We start from the raw sequence: 24,477 nt of genomic DNA on the forward strand, positions 1-24,477 counted from the left end.
GAGCTGTGTAAAGATGATTCATGATTCGTCCAACATTGGCGCTGCAGTTAGCTTAGCTTAGTTTAGCATCAACACTTTTACGTTTCATAGTAAAACTGCAGAGTCAGGTCACATGAAACACACTCGCGTGAAAAAGCAGACTTTGTGAAGATTGTCGAACTTGTAGTAATCATCTTTATTGGATTACAAAAAACAATAAGTCGTGGACAAAGTAAAAGCACGGAATGCTCAAGACACTAACATCTGACGTGACCACGTGTCCGTCATATATCATGTCTCTGCCGCCCCAGTTCCTGCTGTTGACAGGAAGTCTTAAAATAGAGCTGTCAATCACGCAGGGACTACAGAGGAGGATTAATTATAGTCGTTTACCAAAATTGCCTGACAAAGACTTGTATGAGCTGTCAATCACCACAAAGCTCCGCCTTCAAGTCAACGTGCGTGGTGAAAGAGCACACCGGCACACACAAAGTGTTGTCAGTCACTGGTGAGATGTTTCTCCAAAACCTCAAAGACACTCTGAGGATCCTGATCAGCATCGATGTGCACGCCTTCTGGGAACACACACTACACACACACACACACACACACACACACACACACACATTAAAACCTAAATGACACTGATGTGTGTGTGCGTGTACCTGCAAGCCTGCAGTGTGTGTCCTGTACACACTGAGTGCGTGTGTGACCGTGCGTGTGCTGTCCTCACTTCTGCTCTGCAGACGGTTCTGGACCTCAGAATCCGGAGCGGGTCGAGTCACAGCATGAAAGCTGAAGCAGGAAGTGACATCACGGATCAAGTGATTGTCTTCATGTCCTTTTCACTTGACAGTCTTTGCTGCTTAAAAGTGTCCGTAGGTGTCTTTGTGTGTCCATATGTACAGTAGGTGTCCCATGTATGTATGTACACTGACCTGAGACCAGTGACAGGGTCTGTGGTTCTGAGTGTGAGTCTTTCCAAGCAAAGGTCATCAGTCAACTCCAGGAAGAAAACCCTGCAGTACACAGGGAAAAAAGTCATGATGTGAAGCGTAACACAAAGTGTGTGTGTGTGTGTGTGTGTGTACCTGTTGGGTGAGTTGGGTGACTGCTGCAGGTGTTTGACGTGCTGAAGGTCACATGGAAGGTGGTGAAGGATCCATCCTCTGGAGCTGCAGTCCACTTGGCTCAGACGTTCTTGGACAAGTTGAAGGGTCACAGAGTCTGGAAGTGGAGCACACAGCTGTGATGACATGATTACTATTGTTATGATTATTATTGCATATTCAAAAAATATTCTGTTGTGGAAAACTAGGGGTGTCAATTGAACATGTCATATGATTGTTGGCTTGTGTACTGGAGAACAACAAGCACGCTGGCATGTTGTCTACCACTACTATGTCTTCAAATAGTCACTTTGTTAGCAACAATAGTCACCTTCTATAAGCTCCACCCACTATGCTAAGTTCCACCCACCTGGCAGTGCAGCAGGCAGGTGTGATCGGACCTCTTCTCCCACAGCTGACTGGTCAGCTTCAGCCCATCTCAGCAGCTCAGTCCAACATACTAACACACCCGCACAGCGTTACCATGTTACAGTGTTACTGTCATAATGTTACAGTGTTACTGTCATAGTGTTACAGTGTTACTGTCATAATGTTACAGTGTTACTGTCATAGTGTTACAGTGTTACTGTCATAGTGTCACAGTGTTACTGTCAGTGTCACTGTCATAGTGTTACAGTGTTACTGTCATAATGTTACAGTGTTACTGTCATAGTGTTACAGTGTTACTGTCATAGTGTCACAGTGTTACTGTCAGTGTCACAGTGTTACTGTCATAGTGTTACAGTGTTAGTGTCATAGTGTTATAGTGTTAGTGTCATAGCGTTACAGTGTTAGTGTCATAGTGTTACAGTGTTAGTGTCATAGTGTTACAGTATACTGTCATAGTGTTACAGTGTTACTGGCATAGTGTTACAGTGTTAGTATCATAGCGTTACAGTGTTAGTGTCAGTGTTACAGTGTTAGTGTCATAGTGTCACAGTGTTACTGTCATAATGTTGCAGTGTTACTGTCATAGTGTTACAGTGTTACTGTCATAGTGTTATAGGGTTAGTGTCATAGTGTCACAGTGTTACTGTCATAATGTTGCAGTGTTACTGTCATAGTGTTACAGTGTTACTGTCATAATGTTGCAGTGTTACTGTCATAGTGTTACAGTGTTACTGTCATAGTGTCACAGTGTTACTGTCATAGTGTTGCAGTGTTACTGTCATAGTGTTACAGTGTTACTGTCATAGTGTTATAGGGTTAGTGTCATAGTGTTACAGTATACTGTCATAGTGTTACAGTGTTACTGGCATAGTGTTACAGTGTTAGTATCATAGCGTTACAGTGTTAGTGTCAGTGTTACAGTGTTAGTGTCATAGTGTCACAGTGTTACTGTCATAATGTTGCAGTGTTACTGTCATAGTGTTACAGTGTTACTGTCATAGTGTTATAGGGTTAGTGTCATAGTGTCACAGTGTTACTGTCATAATGTTGCAGTGTTACTGTCATAGTGTTACAGTGTTACTGTCATAATTTTGCAGTGTTACTGTCATAGTGTTACAGTGTTACTGTCATAGTGTCACAGTGTTACTGTCATAGTGTTGCAGTGTTACTGTCATAGTGTTACAGTGTTACTGTCATAGTGTTATAGGGTTAGTGTCATAGTGTTACAGTATACTGTCATAGTGTTACAGTGTTACTGGCATAGTGTTACAGTGTTAGTATCATAGCGTTACAGTGTTAGTGTCAGTGTTACAGTGTTAGTGTCATAGTGTCACAGTGTTACTGTCATAATGTTGCAGTGTTACTGTCATAGTGTTACAGTGTTACTGTCATAGTGTTATAGGGTTAGTGTCATAGTGTCACAGTGTTACTGTCATAATGTTGCAGTGTTACTGTCATAGTGTTACAGTGTTACTGTCATAATGTTGCAGTGTTACTGTCATAGTGTTACAGTGTTACTGTCATAGTGTCACAGTGTTACTGTCATAGTGTTGCAGTGTTACTGTCATAGTGTTACAGTGTTACTGTCATAGTGTTATAGGGTTAGTGTCATAGTGTTACAGTATACTGTCATAGTGTTAGTGTTACTGGCATAGTGTTACAGTGTTAGTATCATAGCGTTACAGTGTTAGTGTCAGTGTTACAGTGTTAGTGTCATAGTGTTACAGTGTTACTGTCATAGTGTTACAGTGTTACTGTCATAGTGTCACAGTGTTACTGTCATAGTGTTGCAGTGTTACTGTCATAGTGTTGCAGTGTTACTGTCATAATGTTGCAGTGTTACTGTCATAGTGTTATAGGGTTAGTGTCATAGTGTTACAGTATACTGTCATAGTGTTACAGTGTTACTGGCATAGTGTTACAGTGTTAGTATCATAGCGTTACAGTGTTAGTGTCAGTGTTACAGTGTTAGTGTCATAGTGTTACAGTGTTACTGTCATAGTGTTACAGTGTTACTGTCATAGTGTCACAGTGTTACTGTCATAGTGTTGCAGTGTTACTGTCATAGTGTTACAGTGTTTCTGTCATAATGTTGCAGTGTTACTGTCATAGTGTTACAGTGTTACTGTCATAAAGTCACAGTGTTACTGTCATAGTGTTACAGTGTTACTGTCATAGTGCCACAGTGTTACTGTCAGTGTCACAGTGTTAGTGTCATAGTGTTACAGTATACTGTCATAGTGTTACAGTGTTACTGGCATAGTGTTTCAGTGTTAGTATCATAGCGTTACAGTGTTAGTGGCATAGCGTTACAGTGTTAGTGTCATAGTGTCACAGTGTTACTGTCATAATGTTGCAGTGTTACTGTCATAAAGTCACAGTGTTACTGTCATAGTGTTACAGTGTTACTGTCATAGTGTCACAGTGTTACTGTCAGTGTCACAGTGTTAGTGTCATAGTGTTACAGTATACTGTCATAGTGTTACAGTGTTACTGGCATAGTGTTTCAGTGTTAGTATCATAGCGTTACAGTGTTAGTGGCATAGCGTTACAGTGTTAGTGTCATAGTGTCACAGTGTTACTGTCATAATGTTGCAGTGTTACTGTCATAGTGTTAGTGTTACTGTCATAATGTTACAGTGTTACTGTCATAGTGTCACAGTGTTACTGTCATAGTGTTATAGGGTTAGTGTCATAGTGTTACAGTGTTAGTGTCATAGTGTTACTGTCATAATGTTGCAGTGTTACTGTCATAGTGTTACTGTCATAATGTTGCAGTGTTACTGTCATAGTGTTAGAGTGTTACTGTCAGTGTCACAGTGTTACTGTCATAGTGTTTCAGTGTTACTGTCAGTGTTACAGTGTTAGTGTCATAGTGTTAGTGTCATAGCGTTACAGTGTTAGTGTCATAGTGGTACAGTGTTAGTGTCATAGTGTGACAGTGTTAGTGTCATAGTGTTACTGTCATAGTGTCACAGTGTTACTGTCAGTGTCACAGTGTTAGTGTCATAGTGTTACAGTATACTGTCATAGTGTTACAGTGTTACTGGCATAGTGTTTCAGTGTTAGTATCATAGCGTTACAGTGTTAGTGGCATAGCGTTACAGTGTTAGTGTCATAGTGTCACAGTGTTACTGTCATAATGTTGCAGTGTTACTGTCATAGTGTTACAGTGTTACTGTCATAATGTTACAGTGTTACGGTCATAGTGTCACAGTGTTACTGTCATAGTGTTATAGGGTTAGTGTCATAGTGTTACAGTGTTAGTGTCATAGTGTTACTGTCATAATGTTGCAGTGTTACTGTCATAGTGTTAGAGTGTTACTGTCAGTGTCACAGTGTTACTGTCATAGTGTTTCAGTGTTACTGTCAGTGTTACAGTGTTAGTGTCATAGTGTTAGTGTCATAGCGTTACAGTGTTAGTGTCATAGTGGTACAGTGTTAGTGTCATAGTGTGACAGTGTTAGTGTCATAGTGTTACTGTCATAGTGTCACAGTGTTACTGTCAGTGTCACAGTGTTAGTGTCATAGTGTTACAGTATACTGTCATAGTGTTACAGTGTTACTGGCATAGTGTTTCAGTGTTAGTATCATAGCATTACAGTGTTAGTGGCATAGCGTTACAGTGTTAGTGTCATAGTGTCACAGTGTTACTGTCATAATGTTGCAGTGTTACTGTCATAGTGTTACAGTGTTACTGTCATAATGTTACAGTGTTACGGTCATAGTGTCACAGTGTTACTGTCATAGTGTTATAGGGTTAGTGTCATAGTGTTACAGTGTTAGTGTCATAGTGTTACTGTCATAATGTTGCAGTGTTACTGTCAGAGTGTTAGAGTGTTACTGTCAGTGTCACAGTGTTACTGTCAGTGTCACAGTGTTAGTGTCATAGTGTTTCAGTGTTACTGTCAGTGTTACAGTGTTAGTGTCATAGTGTTAGTGTCATAGCGTTACAGTGTTAGTGTCATAGTGGTACAGTGTTAGTGTCATAGTGTGACAGTGTTAGTGTCATAGTGTTACAGTGTTACTGTCATAGTGTCACAGTGTTAATGGCATAGCGTTACAGTGTTAGTGTCAGAGTGTTACAGTGTTAGTGTCATAGTGTTACAGTGTTACTGTCATAGTGTCACAGTGTTAATGGCATAGCGTTACAGTGTTAGTGTCATAGTGTTACAGTGTTACTGTCATAGTGTCACAGTGTTAATGACATAGCGTTACAGTGTTAGTGTCATAGCGTTACAGTGTTAGTGTCATAGTGTTACAGTGTTAGTGTCATAGTGTTACAGTATATTGTCATAGTGTTACAGTGTTAGTGTCATAGTGTTACAGTATATTGTCATAGTGTTACAGTGTTAGTGTCATAGTGTTACAGTGTTAGTATCATAGCGTTACAGTGTTAGTGTCATAGTGTTACAGTGTTAGTGTCATAATGTTACAGTGTTACTGCCATAGTGTTACAGTGTTACTGTCATAGTGTTACAGTGTTAGTGTCATAGTGTTAGTGTCATAGCGTTACAGTGTTAGTGTCATAGTGTCACAGTGTTACTGTCATAGTGTTACAGTGTTAGTGTCATAGTGTTACAGTCTTAGTGTCATAGTGGTACAGTCTTAGTGTCATAGCGTTACAGTGTTAGTGTCATAGTGTCACAGTGTTACTGTCATAGTGTTACAGTGTTAGTGTCATAGTGTTAGTGTCATAGCGTTACAGTGTTAGTGTCATAGTGTCATAGTGTTAGTGTCATAGCGTTACAGTGTTAGTGTCATAGTGTCACAGTGTTACTGTCATAGTGTTACAGTGTTAGTGTCATAGTGTTAGTGTCATAGCGTTACAGTGTTAGTGTCATAGTGTTACAGTCATAGTGTCACAGTGTTAATGGCATAGCGTTACAGTGTTAGTGTCATAGTGTGACAGTGTTAGTGTCATAGTGTTACAGTGTTAGTGTCATAGTGTTGCAGTGTTACTGTCATAGTGTTACAGTGTTAGTGTCATAGTGTTACAGTATACTGTCATAGTGTTACAGTGTTACTGACATAGTGTTACAGTGTTACTGACATAGTGTTACAGTGTTACTGGCATAGTGTTACAGTGTTAGTGTCATAGTGTTACAGTATACTGTCATAGTGTTACAGTGTTACTGACATAGTGTTACAGTATACTGGCATAGTGTTACAGTGTTACTGGCATAGTGTTACAGTGTTAGTATCATAGCGTTACAGTGTTAGTGTCATAGTGTTACAGTACACTGTCATAGTGTTACAGTGTTACTGACATAATGTTGCAGTGTTACTGTCATAGTGTTACAGTGTTACTGTCATAGTGTCACAGTGTCATGGTGTGTTTGTGCATACCGTCCACCATCTTGTACTTTTCAGCCAGCAGCTTGGCTTGATGAGTCTTCCCTGATCCTGGTGGACCTAACAGGAGGATTCTGGGAGTTCTAGAACAACGCTGAGTCCGGAGAAAAGCCAGAACTACAGCACACAGACAAACAGTACTACATGTACAGTATACAGTATGTATGGGTATGTGTATGTGTATATGTATGTGTATATGTATATGTATATGTGTATATGTATGTGTATATGTATGTGTATGTGTATATGTATGTACAGTATATATGTATATGTATATGTATGTGTATGTATATGTATGTGTACAGTATATGTATATGTGTATAGGTATGTGTATATGTATGTATATGTATGTGTATATGTACAGTATATGTATGTATATGTATGTGTATATGTGTATATATGTATGTGTATATGTACAGTCAAACTTGTCTATAGCGGCCACTAGAGGGAGGCTGCAAAAGTGGCCGCTATAGACAGGTGGCCTCTATAGACAGGTTGGCGTCCAGTTTGAATGTTGACCAGTAGAGGAAAAAAAAGAAAAAAAAAGGGAAAAAAAAAAAGAATAATCATGTTGACCAGTAGAGGGCACTGCGGACTGCGGCTAAAAGTTGTACAGCACTACTAGGCTTGTCCTGCAGTGTTCTCCGTTGTTAATAAAGCCATTAAAGTGCATCGGCGACGTGAGTCTCTCCTTCCCCACAACAAGCGGCATTACAGTATTGACCAGTGCACACCAGGAAATAAACGGTGTCATTTCTTACAGGCATTGGCTGGACAGCTATGTAGTGGGACTTGTTTAACCTTTGCCTTGTGGGCAAGCAGGAAGGAGAGACGATGCTGAGAGATGTGTGTGTGTTCTGAGCTGCTGTCTGGTGGCCGCGTTCAGTAAATAAAGTTGGCAGAAGCAACAGGAGAAGTTTCCTTCTTTGCTTCGGAGCTGAATAACACTGACAAGTTAACAGACTAGTAGCGAACGGAAAAGAAGACGGCTTTGTTTGTGTCGAATACAGAAGATGAGGACTTTGATGGATTTGTGGATGAGGATTGATGAAAAATAACGTGAGTACATTCTAAAATACTTCAATTAAGTACAACCAAACTCAGTTTTGCTCCCGCTACCGCATGCATGCTAGCGTATGTTTTTTTTTATTGTAGCGTCGCTGGGAGCACGTCCTGTTCCCAGCCTACTTTGCGGTAATGTTTTGGTGCAAATGCTCTTAAAGTTACATGTTTGACCAGGAAATAGCAAGCTCAAAAGAAGACGGCTTTTTTATGTGGAACAACTGACAGTTTGTGTGGATCTTGTGAGTGATTGTGACTGAGCTAGGACTCAGTAATTAAAGTCTACACACGACGGCTTCATTGATTGAAAAACAAAACTTTTTCGTGCATGAAGCTTCTACTTGAGTTGGTAATTTGGCCGCTATATGCGGTCAGATATTGACCAAGGGAGACAAAATGGGTGGCCGCTGGCCGCGTTGGACAGGTGACTGCTATACACAGGGTCTATAACATGTAAATTTGCTGGGGGGGATTTTCAGTGGCTGCTATAGGCAGGTGGCCCTTCTATAAAGGTGGCTGCTAAGACAGGTTTGACTGTATATGTATGTGTATACATATATGTAAATGTGTATATGTATGTGTATGTGTATATGTATGTGTATGTGTATTTGTATGTGTATATGTATTTGTATGTGTATGTGTATATGTATGTGTATGTGTATACGTATATGTAAATGTGTATATGTATGTGTATACGTATATGTAAATCGAGGGAAAGGCTTCTTGAGACGTCATCTGTACTTCTGTGAAGAAGGTGTCGGACGTTTCGCTCCTCATCCGAAGAGCTTCGTCAGCGAACTAATAAGTGCTGGTAGCCTAGGCCTTAAATACAGTAAGAGTGGGCGGAATTGGTGTGCCAACACCCTCCTTCTATTGGTTCCTTACACTAAGACTGGGCGGAGTTGAGGTCTAATCCTCTCCTGCTATTAGCACCTCCGATCAAAGGGAAGTGTAGCTTCCTGAGTTGGGTATGAACGACTCTAATACTGGCTCGTTAGCATCTATTGTTCTGGCTCGGCCCTGGCTCCACCTCATTTGCAAGACTAAGAGCTGTGGGTTTTGGTCTCAGTAACCTGCTGAACACAGGGTCCAAATTAAACCTCAAACCACCATTCCGATTCAATGATGGGTTCTGTTGTTTGACAAAAATAGCTTCCTTTACTCCTCTTTCAAACCATCTGTTTTCTTTGGCCAAAATCTTTACCTCGCTGTCCTCAAAAGAGTGATTGGTTGCTTTAAGGTGTAGATGTTTAATTTGGACCCTGTGTTCAGCAGGTTACTGAGACCAAAACCCACAGCTCTTAGCAGATGAGGTGGAGCCAGGGCCGAGCCAGAACAATAGATGCTAACGTCATAACAATGCCTACACAGACGTATATGTAAATGTGTATATGTATGTGTATATGTATGTATACAGTATGTGTATGTGTGACATCTACCTTGTTGGTAGATGTCAAGAGGAGGCTGGTCAGCATCAACGGTCTTCAAAATGTGGCAGTAGGCGGAGCTTAAACCTGTGACCTCACAGCGGTAACGCTGCAGCTCGGCCATCAGCTGACTCTCAGACACTTTCTTCTCCACACCCTTCCCCACGGCGTCAACATCCGGCTTGATGAAGGTCTCGTGGTACACGTCTGCACACAGGAAGTGATGTCACCCCGCACTTTATTTTGATCTCAAACGTCTACTGACCTCCTGTCAGCGAATCCACCAGCCTTCCACGATACCTCTCCAGCAGAACTTCTTCAGGAGCCTCGAGGATCACTGTCACACATCAACATCACGCCATGACATCACTTCCTCTGCCATCCAAACAACGCTTGTGACAGCATGCGCGTCCTCTGCGTCTCCACCAGAAGAACTAGACCATGACGACTCACCAACGTGCTTGGCAATCACGCCGCCCTGCTGGAGACTCCGAGCCTGCAGCCGAGTCTGAGGAAGTCCATCCAGCACCCAACCCTGAAAGACACCAAGGAGCCTCACATGCCACCTTTGCTCCTTTCTGAGCATGTCTCCTTTCCTCATAGCTTTATACAGTATATACATGTATGTACTGTATATACTATAATATATATTAATATATATACAGTCAAACCTGTCTTAGCGGCCACCTTTATAGAACGGCCACCTGCCTATAGCAGCCACTGAAAAATCCCCCGCGGAAAATTTACGTGTTATAGACCCTGTGTATAGCAGTCACCTGTCCAACGCGGCCAGCGGCCACCCATTTTGTCTCCCTTGGTCAATATATGACTGCATATAGCGGCCAAATTACCGACTCAGGTAGAAGCTTCATGCACGAAAAAGTTTTGTTTTTCAATCAATGAAGCCGTCATGTGTAGACTTTAATTACTGAGTCCTAGCTCAGTCACAATCATTCACAAGATCCACACAAACTGTCAGTTGTTCCACATAAAAAAGCCGTCTTCTTTTGAGCTTGCTATTTCCTGGTCAAACATGTAACTTTAAGAGCATTTGCACCAAAACATTACCGCAAAGTAGGCTGGGAACAGGACGTGCTCCCAGCGACGCTACAATAAAAAAAAAAAACATACGCTAGCATGCATGCGGCAGCGAGAGCAAAACTGAGTTGGGTTGTACTTAATTGAAGTATTTTAGAATGTACTCACGTTATTTTTCATCAATCCTCATCCACAAATCCATCAAAGTCCTCATCTTCTGTATTCCACACAAACAAAGCCGTCTTCTTTTCCGTTCGCTACTAGTCTGTTAACTTGTCAGTGTTATTCAACTCCGAAGCTAAGAAGGAAACTTCTCCTGTTGCTTCTGCAAACGTTATTTCTTGAACGAGGCCACCAGACAGCAGCTCAGAACACACACACATCTCTCAGCATCGTCTCTCCTTCCTGCTTGCCCACAAGGCAAAGGTTAAACAAGCCCCACTACATAGCTGTCCAGCCAATGCCTGTAAGAAATGACACTGTTTATTTCCTGGTGTGCACTGGTCAATACTGTAATGCCGCTTGTTGTGGGGAAGGAGAGACTCACGTCGCCGATGCACTTCAATGGCTTTATTAACAGCGGAGAACACTGCAGGACTTTACATCCACGCCAACATAAACACACTTCCCAACTCTCTCCAAACTCACAGCTAGCACTGAGCCTAGCTCTCCTGCTCGGGACGCCCACCGTCACTTCCCGTCACTTCCTGATGAACTAAAGCTGTAATGACACTCTGCCGTATAAAAAGTAAAATATTAAAAACAAGCGTAAGACATTACTAGCACAGCTTTGTTCTGTGGGTCGTGGATATTAACAAGCCTAGTAGTGCTGTACAACTTTTATTGACAGTCCCACAGTGCCCTCTACTGGTCAACATTCAAACTGGACGCCAACCTGTCTATAGAGGCCACAGTCGCCCTCTAGTGGCCGCTATAGACAAGTTTGACTGTATATGTATTTATATGTGTGTGTGTGTGTGTGTGTATATATATATATATGTGTATTTATATATACACGCACACAATATATACATACATGTATATACACACACACACACGCATATATACTGTACATATACACACACACACACACATATATGAATATGTATATATGTATGTGTATATATATGTATATATTCATATATATGTATATATACGCACACACACACACACACACACACACACAGGTATATACTGTACGTATACTGTATATACATATATATATATATGCATGTATGTATGTATGACACCACAGACGGCAAAGGTGAATGAGACAGGAAGTGTCCATGCTTTGTAAGTCCATGTTAGCGTGCATATAAGACAGGGGGCGGGAAGTTAATGAGGAACATCGGAGACCAGCAGCGACGTGACAACATGATTGACAGCTGCTCTCTGGAGACATGTGATGCTCCGTCTTCTGGGAAGTGTGTCACGGCGCCATTTTGTCACCACGGCATGCCATCACATGCATGCCTGACAGCAAGCCTGATGATGTCACACAAACCAGGGCACGCTGTCTAGACCACGACACGCTACCTTGACCACGACACGCTACCTAGACCAGGACACGCCACCTCGACCAGGACACGCCACCTAGACCAGGACACGCCACCTAGACCAGGACACACTACCTAGACCAGGGCATGCCATCTAAACCAGGACACACTAGGACAGTGTATGTAGACCAGGATGGTGTATGTGGAGGTTGTGTGTGTTTACCTTGTTGAAGCAGTCAGTGTGTTTGAGTCTTTCTTGAATCAACAGAACCAGCAAATCATCAGGAACCTCCTGAATGCACGCACACACACACACACGCACACATTACCTTAGTTAACATGCTGTGTATTTCAAGTGTGTGAGTGTGTGTGTGTGTGTGTACCTGTTGTTTGAGTGTGTATTGGCGTGCTTGTTCGCTGATCTCTGATTGGTTGTCAAGTAAACATTCTATGGTCACATGAACTGCTCCCAGATCAGCACACAGCTTTTGGGCCTGACAAGCCAGAATCAGAATCAGAACAGTCAGCAGGACTCTAATGACACGAGTCATGTGGTGTCAACTCACGAGGGTGTGTTTTCCCACTGCAGGTGGCCCGAGCAGAACCACTCTGGGAACTGACACACGCACACGAACAGGCACAAACACGCACACGTCAGTGAAGAATGCGCCGTGGAAGCAGCGCCATCTAGTGTTCCAGCATGGTAGCACGTTAGTGCGCACATACCGTGCACGCTGCTGTCCCGCAGCAGCAGCAGCAGGTAGGAGATAGGGTCGTCGGGCTGGTCCACCGCCAGGCTGGACACCAAGCTCTGAAACAAACACTCAAGTTGCCTTCCTGCAGCAGGAAATGACGGCATTGACGGCGGGAAAACTTTAGGAGAATGATGGCCCACCTGCACCAGGTGGAGGATGTTGTGCTGGTCAGCGTAGATGGCCATCTGAGCAGGGATCTTCAGAGGTTTCACGATGTCCTCCATCACGACCGCGATGAAGAGGAGGATGAAGTCTGCTATGCTAATTGTTAGCTTCCGTCTGTTTGGACGAGAACATGACAAGTACGTGGATATGAGAAAATAAAGTGGTGTGAAGGTTCGTCCACGATGGCGGAACTAGCAGCTCCAAAGTAGCTAGCATGCAAACCAACACACGAGTCAAATTAAAGACTTTACCTCCAAAAAATGTCTTCTTACCTCTGCTGTTGCTAGGACGCCTGGGTCGTTGTCAGGGAAACGTCCCGCGCAGGAGGGCGTGACTAAGTGACGCATAACAGCCACGTGAGCAATGCTTTGTGTTTCAGGTAAGAAAAGAGGCACGTGCAGCAAAAGAAATATTTATTTTCATTCAGCAAATCACAAGTCTGGCACCATCTCATCGTAGTCCATGATGCTCAGCTCATGTCGTCTCTGGCGGACCGCCAGCGACAAGTCTGCAGCATCGCTGGGAGGCGGCGCTAACACGCTGGTCTGAGTCGGGGGACTTCCTGCCAGGAGGATGGCCTCCTCTGCCTCCTGACTCATGAGAGGACTTCCTGTCTGGAACTCCTCCTCCTCAGCCTCTTCTTCCTCCTCCTGGCTGTGATTGGGTGGTCTGAAGAGCTGCCACGCCCTCTGTTCCAGGAAGGAACCCACAGCCAGCGGTGATTCGATGGGGGACAGAGAGAGGGGAGAGGTGGACACAGGGGAGAGGAGGACAGGAGATGTGGAGAGGCGTGCCACGCCACCATTCAAAGCCCCCACACATGAGGAAGGTGGAGCAGCGGGGAGGGCAGCGCCCTCGTCTGGCCTGCAGGTGAAGAGAAGACAGGGCATGAGAATCCTGGCTTCTGATTGGTGGATGAGGGCGTGGCTGAGTAGGACCTGCTGAGAGCGTCCAGCTGACTGTACAGACAAAGCATCTCACTCTGCAGCGTCTGGACGATCCTCCTCAGAGCGCCGCAGCTCGCCTCGCATGCCAACAGCTCGCCTCTGGCTCACAAACACAAGCCATCAAGCCGTCAGAGAGGCGAAGCCTGAGTTGCCGTGCGGCGTTTCACAGACCTGCTCTGCCTCTTGGTGTCATCCAGAAGTTTCTTTTGATCTTCAATCAGCTGCTCCTTCTTGGCCAGCTGGTTCTCCAGCTCTGCTGCTCTGTGATTGACCGCCTCCAGCTTCTGTCTCTGCTGCAGCTCCGCCTCCTTCAGACTCTGGTACTCTCTACCCAGAATGCCTTGCAGCAGCCTCGTCTCCTAACCGACAAACCCAACCATCATCACACGGTGTTTCCGGTCTTATCTTCTAGCGTCTCTTTTATGTTAGCTCTTTATGTTGTATGTTTTTGTCTTACTCTTATGTTGTGTGTTTTCTGGTTTGTTTCATGTTCTGTTTTATGTAATCTGTTCTGTGTACTATGTTGTTTGTTGGTTTATGTCTTTGTTTTCTTTTGTGTTCTATATACTATTTTCTATGTTATCTTTTGTTCTATGGCTTTGTTTTATGTTCAGTGTTGTTCTTTATGTTCTGTGATTTCTGTTGTATGTTTAGTTATGTTTTATGTTCTTTTCTGTTTTATGTAATTGTTTTATGTTCTGTTCTGTTTCATGTTGTTTTGTGTTTAATGTTCAGTTCGATGCACTGTGTTTAATGTACTGTGATTTCTGTTTTATGTGCTGCTCTGTGTTTTGTCAGTTTGACACTGTGTGTTTTATGTTTTGTTGTGTTTTATGATCTATGCAGTGTGTTTTATGTCTTTGTGGTGTTTTATGTTTTGTTGTGTTTATGATCTACGTAGTGTGCTCTATGTAGTGTTTTGCTTTATGTCTTATGTAGTGTTTTGTCTTTTGTACTGTGTTATGTTTTTTGTGTTTTATGATCTATGTAGTGTGTTTTATGTAGTGTGCTGTTTTGTTGTGTTTTATGTCTTATGTAGTGTGTTTGTTTTGTTATTTTATAATCTATGTAGTGTTTTATGTCTTGTGTAGTGTGTTTTATGTCTTATGCAGTGTTTAATGTGTTTTATGATGTATGTAGTGTGTTTTATGTCTTATGTAGAGTGTATGTTATGTTGTGTTTTATGATCTATGTAGTGTGTTTTATGTCTTATGTAGTGTGTTTAATGTTGTGTTTTATGATGTATGTAGTGTGTTTTATGTCTTATGCAGTGTGTTGTTCTGACAGTGCAGCTGTGTTCATGTGGACCCTCCAGTCGCTCAATCAGGGTTCTGTTGGTTTGTCGGAGCAGAAGCAGCTGTTGGTTCTGAAAGAACATCTGATGGTTTAACTTCTCGCTGCCGCTCAGCTGCACAAAAACACAACATCATCATCAGACTTTGCCTGACAGCACGGTCAGCCAATCAGAGCCTTCTCTCACCTTGAGTGACAGCTGGCTGAGCCGATGCTCTGCATTGGAAGCTTTGCGATTGGATTTCTGAAGCTCCGCCTCCAAATCCCTGAGTCTGCTCTGACACTCCTGCAGCTCGCTCTGGATCAGCCAATCAGAGGGCAGTGAGTCCAACGTGGAGGGATGTATGTGTTGTGGTCGTGGGGGCGGGGCTTACATGCACTCTCAGGTGTTGTTGTTGCTGCTGTTTGCGTTGCTGCTGCAAATGCTGCACGTGCGTGCGCAGCTCTTCCTCCTGCGTGTTGAGCCGCAACTGAGAGGAATGTCGCTGCTCATCATCCAGACTGGACCTCAGAGACCGGATCTCCTCGTCCTGGACGGCCAGCTGCGCTCGCTGGGAGAAGAGAAAGCGTCACGGCGTAAATGGCACGCGAGCGAGTGGGTTCAGTAGGCGTCTACGTTACCATGGCAACACTTTGCTCCTCCAGCGCGGCAGCACTGACGACCCTGCGGAGTAGGCGGCGGTTACGGATGGCGTGCTGCTGACGTTTGAAACGCTCGTACTGCAGCTGAGTGTGGACCAGCAGCAACTGGCTCCTAAGGGCTTGAAGCTCCTCCCCCTGGGCGGAGCCTGACACAAAAAAACCATCACATGTGCAGCGTCGTGGCAACCGTGTAAACAAGCACTACACGCCCACACGTGCACATGGGCCAATGGTGGTCCACTGTGATGACTTGCTGTTAGTACCTTTGCTCTTCATGCTCACTTGTTTACCTCCACAATGACTCTCATCCAACCACCTGCACACAAAGTCATCATTTCACTAAACACGCATTTAGCTTCAGCCTCGCCCAACGCTAATGCAAGCACACCAATAGCCTCACCTGCTAGCGTGTGTCTGGTGGCCATGGCTGATGAGCTGGTCCAACAAGTCCAGGGGAGAATGAGAGGTCACCTCCTCCTGTGCTGCCGTCTTCTCCTGCGCCTCCTACAGGAGCGAGCAGCACACTGCAGCGAATAAAGTCACACAGATCAACTCAGACTCTTGTTTTACCTGCGTCTTCCTCTTCAGAAACAACATGGCGGCTCGGGGAAGAGCCAGCTCAAACAGGAAGTCGTATGAGGGGGCGGTGCCTCCCTCCTCCAGGCTGTGGGTGGCATTGGAGGGGTGAGGCGGGGTGACACACAGTGAGACAGAGCAAGGTGGAAAAGGGGTGTCAGGGAGGGGAGGGGTGTGGCTGCGTGCGGGTGTGGAGGTGAGGAGGGCGGGCAGGGAGGAGGAAGGCGGCTGTGGGCGTGGTCTGTCTGCAGATGAAACAACAAACAATCAGGGACAAGGCGGGGGTGGGGGGGTGTCTGATGGAAACCCCATGATGGGGTGGTGGGTGGGGCTTGGCGAGGCCACGAAGGAAGCACATCTTAGGGGAAGAGCCCGAAAGATGTGAAGACAAGCTCACCTTCACCAGTCATGACATCGTCGTGGTCTGGATCTTCCCCCTTCCTGATTGGCTGCTGCTTGACCTGTGGGCGGGTGACAGAGGTGCCTCCTGTGGCTCCTTCAAAATCAAACACAGGGATATTGATCACATCTGTGTGTGTGTGTGTGTGTGTGTGTGTGTGTGTCTCACCTGACATTGAGCTGGTTCTACTCAAGGGGTAGGCGGGGCTTACAGTGACCATTTCAGGAGGAGGGGTGGACAACCCACACACAGAGGAGGGGCTCCAGGTGACATCATCAGCCTGGACATAGTGGCACTGAGTGGACAAAGAGACAGACAGACATGCGGACATACCAGTACGTCCAAGTGGTCTGGTGGCCCTGGAGAGGAGAAGTTGAGTAGACTTCCTGCGGGACAGACAGGTGTCCACATTGTGTCCTTGTTGCTGCACACTGCTTGATGTCCCACGTGGAAAGCACAAGGACATGAGACACAGGCCGGTCACAATGACAAGGACTCACCACTGCGGCTGTGGGGGACATCCCGGTGAGGGAGGGGCAAGGAGGAGATGCCGCCATCACAAGACGACTCTAGAGGGTCAAGAGACACACGGGAACACTCGATGAGGATGTCATGGACCTCATAGCGCCTCCACCTGACGTATGGAAAAAGAACCTTTCAAAATAAAAGCCTGTCAAATCAAAGTATGGATGACATCAGTGCCAGAGGACTCACCTGGACGGATCCACTTCCAGGTCTTGAGTGCCGCTTACCAACTCGGGATGAACTCTGACGTGCTCCAACATGGGCTGAAACAGAAAAAGGCCCAAAGGAGTCGCCATGAAGACACGCCCACATTCAAGATGTCCCTGATGTCCATTTAGGACACTACTGGTCCTTTCTGGTCTCGTGCGGCACCCTCCCCCTCCACACACACACATTTGAACATCATTCTAGCATCTTACAATCTATAATAGTCCCAGCGTGTCTACAGTAGTCCATGTGGGTGCCAGCAGGTCTACAGTAGTCCACGTGGGTGCCAGCAGGTCTACAGAAGCCTGTGCTGGTCTTGACTGACCTTGACCACCTCATGGAAAGTGTCCAGGTTCTCCTTCATGCTGTAGTGGAGTCTCAGGTAGGAGATGAAGTTGCAGGGGAACATTCCATAGAGTCGGTGGAAGAGCGAGTAGACGCTGGCGTGCAGGTGGACAAGATGCCCGACATGGGCGCGGCCTGTGGAGAGAGCAGACAACCAATCAGGATCTTTCTCTGAACATGTATTACTGTACTTAAACCAAAGAGTCACTGGGGTTCTTCAGGCTCCAGGAAGCCAAGCGTCCAAACACGTCAAAGAAGTCGTAGATGTGTTGTTTGGCAGTGTGCGGGATCATGGGGAGCAATGTGATGAGAACCAGGACTCCAGGGATGAGAACCAGCACGTCACTGTCACTCTGACAACACGCGCACACACACACACAACACAACGTTGGTCGACTGACAGCAGACCCTGTTACACTCGTGTGCGTGCGTGCGTGCGTGTATGCATCATCACCTTGAGGCATCGCAGCAATGACGTCAGCAGCGGCGAGCGGCTGACGTGATGAATCCAGGGCGGTTGTTGGCTGATCATGTGACCCAGCAGGGTGACAGCAGCCAATCGGCTGGCTGGCCTGGAAAGGACTTCATTGAGTTTGTCCAGCAGTGGCTGAGGACACAAGTAAACTACATCATCATCATCATCATCATCATCAACTATCATAAAAGCTACCACCACCATTGGTGGACTGCACTCATAGGGGTGGAGCTGTGCTTTTAGGCCACGCCCACAAGAGCATGAACGTATGAGGGGAAATTCAAACCTTTGTGGTCATGCTGATGGTTGCAATTCACCATAAAAAGGAGAGGAGTGTGTGCGTGAGACCTTATGAAGATGTTCTCTGATGGAGGACAGCAGCTGCAGGGCTTGACAAGACGAAGAGTTCAAGTAGAAGTCCACCAGGCTGCAGAGGACAGCGCCTCCTCTGTCTGACAGGACACACTGTAGGTCAGAAGCCACTCCCCCCCCCTTTGGTTGAAGGTGTGTGATGGTGATAACTCTGGTGAACAACCCCGCTTTTGGTGACCAGCCACTAATTCATTTTGACCGCCACAGATCAATTTGGCCCGACAAGGCTTCTCAATGTCTACGTATGTTTATGTGGAGATGTTGAAAATGTTGAAAGTGTCACTGCTGCTTCTGGGTGTGTGTGTGTGTGTGTGTGTGTGTGTGTGTGTGTGTGTTAAGGCTCCTTGCCACAGAGAGCTTGCAGGCCTGTGAAACACTGCCCAAACTCACCTGAATTCAACTGATGGCTGATTGCTACTCTGACTTGCTCCGCCTCCTGCAGGTCTGAACTGTCCAATGAGAGCAAGAGCTCACCGATACTCTGCTCCTTGGACATTGTGAACACCCACACGCACACGCCTCCCTTTCAATCAAAGGTAACCAAAAAAACATGGCTGACAAGTGAGATAGGTCAAAGTTCATTCACATTCCAAGAAAATATTCAACTTTGCACTTTCATGCAACCAAAATAAACAAATAAACAAGTGTGACGACCCTAAACATGACTAGCCAACTCGGCTGTAAAAGCTGCCATTTTGTGTCACATATCATACTGTCGTGCTGAAGCCAGTGACATTGCGGCAATATTCCGCTTCACTTCACAGCCATTGTGTGAAAGGCGCCACTGACTTGTGACGCAACAGAGGAAGGGTCCAATGAAATTATTTACGAGTGCTAATGAGGTGACGTCACACCTCGGTGTCACGCGCACAATACACACGGCTCAGTTATCTAAGCTAGCCGAGCCACCATGTTAACAGCTGTCCGGTCTTTATCAGGTTAGCTTGCTCGGAGCCATCATGCTCGTCGTCCAGCCGTAAGACGATGTTAACTTCCAGCTTGCGTTAAACAGAGACAACGAAGAGAAGAACGTTAGAGTTTGAGGCTCAGACAAGTTTTACCTTCAGACGCGTTGATCTGAGCAGGGCGCCGCCATGTTGAGTAACCACAAGCCCCGCCTACTGCAGCCGCATGACACCTGTGCCTGTCAATCAATGTCACGACTGAGTCAGGGCACAAAAGTTGAAATGTTTTGTTTTTTTTGATCCAAGTACAGGAAAAGTCAAGTGATATGAAGGTATTCGAGTTAAAATACTTTGAAAATATTTACAACAAAATACAAATTCATGACATGTTTATAGCGCTTTTGTGGCTATCGAATGAAATGATACGAGCTAGAAAATGCTGACTGTGGCTTAGTAAAGTGGACTTAGTGTTTACACGTTGAGATAAAGTCACTAAGCAGCTGTGCTTGTTCTCACGTCTCTGCTGTTTCAGTGAAACCAGAAGCACACCAACACAAACTTCACCAAATCACTCTCGAAACGATTACTAATGAAGGTGAAGATGGCGTCATCACACGGATGCTATTTGATATACAGTATTTATTATTAGCTAGTACAAAATGAGAGGACTTCTCGTACTGATGGGACGCGTGCTGGCGATGCGTTCAGGGTCCCAGCCGGACGGTGCACGGCGCAGCTATAAAAACCCGCAGCTGATTGGCTGACAGGCGCGAGGAGAATGAAGACGACGGTAATGATGCTGGCGACGCTGATGAGCGTCACTTTGGGTGCGATCTCAGCCGCAAAGGTAAAAATATACTTTTTCAAAGTTAACATGTCTGTGCTATGTTAATGACACTGTGTGTGTGTGTTGTGTAGCTGGGGGTGGTGCAGACGGAGGGGGGGCTGGTGCAGGGGGTAAGTAAAAGCATGGGACTTTTCAGAACTGTGGACGTCTTTAAAGGGATCCCGTTCGCCGACACCCCTGAACTGTGGGAGAAACCCAAAGCTCACCCGGGATGGAGCGGTAACTCCAACCTTGACTCTTCCACCCTTTTGTGTCACGAAAACCCCAAATGGCACTTGGAACATGTTAACAATAACTGGTATCAACATGTACTCGTGCTATAAAACATGTTCTTAACATGAACTACTACTTGTTTTTCTCATAAATCTATCGCTGCTGTTCTTGTGCAACCTTTTTTCTCATAAATATTTTCTTCTCATAACTTTACAACATTTTTCCATGTAAATTTCTGACTTTATTCTTGTAAATTAACAACTTTTTCCCGTAAATTAATGCCTTTTTTGTCCCGTATTTATAGAACTTTTTTTCTCGCAAATGTACAACTTTTATTCTTGTAAATTACCACTTTTCTCGTAAATTTACAACTTCTTTTCATAAATTTATGATTTTATTCTCAGAAATTAACAACTTCTCCCTCGTAAATTTACGACTTTTGTTCTCCTAGTATTAAAAAAAAATCTCGTTAATGTACGCCTTTTTTGTCTCGTATATGTACAACTTTTTTTCTCACAAATTTCCGACTTTTGTCACGAGGACAAAAGTTGCAAATTTCCGACTTTTTTCTCTCGTAAAGTTACCACTATTTTTCTCGTAAATTTACAGAAAAAACTCAAATTTACAAGAAAAATGATAAGTTTACTATTATATTATATACAATTGTAGTCGTAAATTTACTATTTTTCCTGTAAATTTACCAGAAAAATAGTCTTAATCGTACAAGAAAAATTGTCATAAATTTACCAGAAAAAAAGTTGCAAATTTGTGACTTTTGTCCTCGTAAATGTACGACTTATTCCACAATCTTTTTTTTCATAAATGTATGACTTTTTTCTCATACATTTACAACCTTTTTCGTTGTAAATTTACACCTTTTATTCTCATATTACGCCTTTTCTTGTAACTTTGACTCTTTTCTCATAAATTTAAACTTCTTTTCATTCATTTACGACTTTATTCTTGTAAATTAACAATTTTTTTCTCATGAATTTAGTGTTTTTTTCAGAAATGTACGACTTTTTTTTTGCAAATTTACAACTTTTTTCTTGTACATTTACAAATTTGTATTTTCTTTTTATTCTCATAAATGTAAGATTTTTTTCCGTAAATGTACAACTTTTTTCAGAACCGTAATTTTGTGGTAAACAAGTAGTCGTGCAAAAAGAAGTGGCTTGGGTGTTGCTAACATGTGAGTAAGATGTAAGAAGGTTCATACGTGATGTTTGTGTTGGCAGGTGTGTTGAAGGCTAACAAATATGCTGAGCGCTGCCTGCAGGTGACGTTGTTGCAGACGCAAACCCAAGGCAGCCATGATTGTCTCTACCTGAACGTCTTTGTTCCTCAGGGACTCACACGTACGCAACACGCACGCACAAACACACACATCAAGAACTTTGTTTAGTCAGTGTGTGTGTGTGTGTGCGTGCGTGTGTGTGCGTGCGTGTGCATTTGCGTGTTGTCAGTGTCGTCCAACCTGCCAGTCATGGTGTATCTGTTTGGCGGCGCCTTCCTGTTGGGGGCGTCCAACGACCTGGCCATCCTGGGAGACTCGCTCTACGACGGCAAAGAAATGGCAGACAGAGGAAACGTCATCGTAGTCACGGCCAACTACCGAGTCGGAACGCTCGGCTTCCTCAGCAGTGGAGACGCTCGATTGCCAGGTCCGACTGTCAAGCCTTTGATGCTCATCGAGAGCGTAGCTGAGGTGATGTATGCTCTTCAGGTAACTACGGGTTGTGGGATCAGCACGCCGCCATCTTATGGGTGCGGAGGAACATCGCATCCTTCGGAGGAAACCCAGACAACGTCACCATCTTCGGCCAATCGGCCGGCGCCGCGAGCGTCAGCTTCCAGGTGAGACTGCTGCTGGTGTCCAATAGATGCTAACAAGCTAACCTGTGAGATCAGATGCTGTCCCCCCACAGTACAGGATTATTCCGCCGAGCCATCACTCAGTGCGGCGTGGCGTTGAGTCCGTGGGCGCTGCAGAGGAACCCCATGGCGCTCACCAGGAAGGTACTGGAAACCAGCGTCCTTCAAGCTGTCACACTTCCTGTTTGTTCACCACAGGCACACTTCCGCAGATCGCCCGCAAGGTGGGCTGTTACCGTAGCGACGAGGACATGATGCTGACGTGTCTGAAGATGAGCGACCCCGTGGGACTCACCATGGCAGGAAAGATTGACATCCTGCTAATGCTGGGCAAAGGTGAGGATGACAAGGGGGCGGGTCCCAATGCAGGATGATGTTTTTTTGCTGTGAGAAGAAGTGGGTATCACAGCCAATCATATCCACACACAAACCTGTGTTCCTTACCCACCCTTGAAGCTCCACCCTCTTGCCTCCCGACTCTGTGTAGGCGTAGTCATGGACCTTCTAGAACTCGCCCCTGTGGTGGACGGCGACTTCCTCCCTGAGCATCCCAGCCGGCTCTTTCACAACGCGGCCGACGTGGACTACATGGCCGGCGTCAACTCCATGGATGGACACATCTTTGCTGGTGTCGACGTTCCCTCCATCAACCAGAGGAACGCCAACACCACCGTGTGAGCGTCCCTGAGTGCTAACATGTCACACCAGATGTCACACGTGATGTCCGACCTTTCTTGTCCACGTCAGAGAGGACGTCAGGGGTCTTCTGGCCGGCCTGACGAAAGAAAAAGGAAACGCGGCCGTTGGGTCAGCTTTGAGCGTCTACTCCGCCCACTGGGGCTCTATCCCGGAGCCAGCGGTGGTGAAGAAGACGGTGGCAGACATTGAGACTGACTTCTTGTTCCTGGTCCCAACTCAGACCGCCCTGCAGCTCCATGCCAACCACAGCAGGTACAGAAACAGGAACTTCTCACCGGATGGAGCATGGCAGGCTAGTTAGCTTAGCTTGCCACTTTGTGGACAGCAGTGTTGCCCATACGTTCATTCTAACGGGCCTGTCTGTGAATGCACCTCGGGGTTCCACGTCTGTACAGTAGATGGCATCGTCACAGGTGCCGCCAGGAATTCTGGGCCCTGTGGAAAAAAAATCTTATTGGGGCCCCCCTGGTTCCCCTTTTTGGGTGGAATTGTCCTAACTTTTCCACAACTATGGCGACTCCTTTAAAAACATTATGAAAGAAAGTACGCGTCTCATACTGAGTATAAAAGTAACGCTCTTTATTACCGTGAGATGAAATAATAGCCTATGCATGAATGAATTAATTATAGGCGCTTGATATGAACTTTACTGCAACTGTGGGACACGCTGGGCAGCATGGAACGGTTAAACATGTTGATGTTAGCATGCTAGCGTGCACAGCTGACTCCCTGTTCTCGCCCCCCCCAGTGGCGCCCGTACGTTCTCCTACCTGTTCAACATGAAGACTCGTATCCCAGGATTCCCTCGCTGGGTGGAGGCAGAGCATAGTGAGGACCTGCAGTACTTGTTTGGGAAACCTTTCGCCACCCCGCTCATCTACTTCCCCAGACACAGAGACCTGTCCCGCTACATGATCGCATACTGGACCAACTTCGCCAAAACGGGGTGCGCTCCCACTGTTCCCACTTGCCGTCCAATTGAGTGTAGAAACCGTTCTGACCCACATGTGTTCTCGTGTCCAGTAATCCCAACCAAGGAGACAGGAAAGTCCCGGTCCAGTGGCCCCCTTTTACCACAACTCACCGGCCCTTCCTGACCATCAACCACCAGATGAGCAAGTCCTCTGTCAGGTACTTCAAAGACGTCCCTTCCCTGCCATTGGACGCTAACACACAAACTGTCTCTCCAGCTACAACCTGAGACGCGACTACGTCAACTACTGGACGAGCACGTACAGCCGCCTTCCGCAGGTGCTGTGAAGCAAGAAGAAGCGATAGTGGTTTATGTAACTGTTGAAATCAAATAAAGTCATTAGCGAGGTCAATCTGTTCCATACAAGAAAAAGAAAAAAGATTTCACGTGAAAATGCTGCAGTTGGC

At 45.3% G+C, this 24,477-nt stretch overlaps 3 protein-coding genes across 8 annotated transcripts; 1 reads left to right on the forward strand and 2 right to left on the reverse strand.

Annotated features, from left to right (window-relative positions):
- Positions 1-123: 123 nt before the first annotated feature.
- ak8 (adenylate kinase 8) lies at positions 124-13,311 on the reverse strand. Of its 4 annotated transcripts, none has more exons than XM_054773780.1 (16): positions 13,223-13,311; positions 13,049-13,110; positions 12,752-12,890; positions 12,583-12,667; positions 12,423-12,472; positions 12,240-12,350; positions 12,080-12,145; positions 9,776-9,857; positions 9,588-9,659; positions 9,335-9,529; positions 6,828-6,950; positions 1,459-1,548; positions 1,071-1,206; positions 918-998; positions 645-774; positions 124-567 (listed from the first exon to the last, which is right to left on the reverse strand). In XM_054773780.1, the coding sequence occupies exons 3-16, from the start codon at positions 12,833-12,835 to the stop codon at positions 478-480; spliced, it is 1,395 nt and encodes a 464-aa protein (XP_054629755.1). In that variant the 5' UTR covers positions 12,836-12,890; positions 13,049-13,110; positions 13,223-13,311; the 3' UTR covers positions 124-477. The 4 variants fall into 4 exon arrangements, with proteins under 4 accessions (XP_054629755.1, XP_054629756.1, XP_054629758.1 ...); XM_054773781.1 differs by having other exon boundaries at positions 6,828-6,893; positions 12,080-12,148; XM_054773783.1 differs by having other exon boundaries at positions 713-774; positions 12,080-12,148.
- On the reverse strand, positions 13,175-22,128 carry tsc1a (TSC complex subunit 1a). Of its 2 annotated transcripts, none has more exons than XM_054773752.1 (22): positions 22,001-22,128; positions 19,620-19,702; positions 18,949-19,081; positions 18,535-18,638; positions 18,166-18,318; positions 17,920-18,064; positions 17,692-17,846; positions 17,349-17,422; positions 17,135-17,268; positions 16,968-17,020; positions 16,803-16,914; positions 16,632-16,730; positions 16,229-16,479; positions 16,059-16,162; positions 15,922-15,974; positions 15,638-15,804; positions 15,391-15,567; positions 15,204-15,314; positions 15,009-15,131; positions 13,895-14,082; positions 13,715-13,822; positions 13,175-13,640 (listed from the first exon to the last, which is right to left on the reverse strand). In XM_054773752.1, exons 3-22 carry the CDS (start codon positions 19,052-19,054, stop codon positions 13,208-13,210), a joined length of 2,850 nt encoding a protein of 949 aa, XP_054629727.1. In that variant the 5' UTR covers positions 19,055-19,081; positions 19,620-19,702; positions 22,001-22,128; the 3' UTR covers positions 13,175-13,207. The 2 variants fall into 2 exon arrangements, with proteins under 2 accessions (XP_054629727.1, XP_054629728.1); XM_054773753.1 differs by having other exon boundaries at positions 13,426-13,640; positions 13,758-13,822.
- Positions 19,478-24,473, forward strand: LOC129179921 (bile salt-activated lipase-like). 2 transcript variants are annotated; one of them, XM_054773774.1, is made up of 14 exons: positions 19,478-19,795; positions 19,996-20,058; positions 20,172-20,310; positions 20,382-20,529; positions 21,762-21,881; positions 21,990-22,187; positions 22,250-22,380; positions 22,435-22,542; positions 22,611-22,734; positions 22,886-23,072; positions 23,146-23,349; positions 23,846-24,043; positions 24,121-24,228; positions 24,288-24,473. In XM_054773774.1, the coding sequence occupies exons 3-14, from the start codon at positions 20,242-20,244 to the stop codon at positions 24,355-24,357; spliced, it is 1,665 nt and encodes a 554-aa protein (XP_054629749.1). In that variant the 5' UTR covers positions 19,478-19,795; positions 19,996-20,058; positions 20,172-20,241; the 3' UTR covers positions 24,358-24,473. The 2 variants fall into 2 exon arrangements, with proteins under 2 accessions (XP_054629749.1, XP_054629750.1); XM_054773775.1 differs by having other exon boundaries at positions 19,996-20,310.
- Positions 24,474-24,477: the final 4 nt, after the last annotated feature.

The sequence above is a fragment of the Dunckerocampus dactyliophorus genome, chromosome 4 (genome assembly GCF_027744805.1).
Source record: "Dunckerocampus dactyliophorus isolate RoL2022-P2 chromosome 4, RoL_Ddac_1.1, whole genome shotgun sequence".
NCBI lineage: Eukaryota > Metazoa > Chordata > Actinopteri > Syngnathiformes > Syngnathidae > Dunckerocampus > Dunckerocampus dactyliophorus.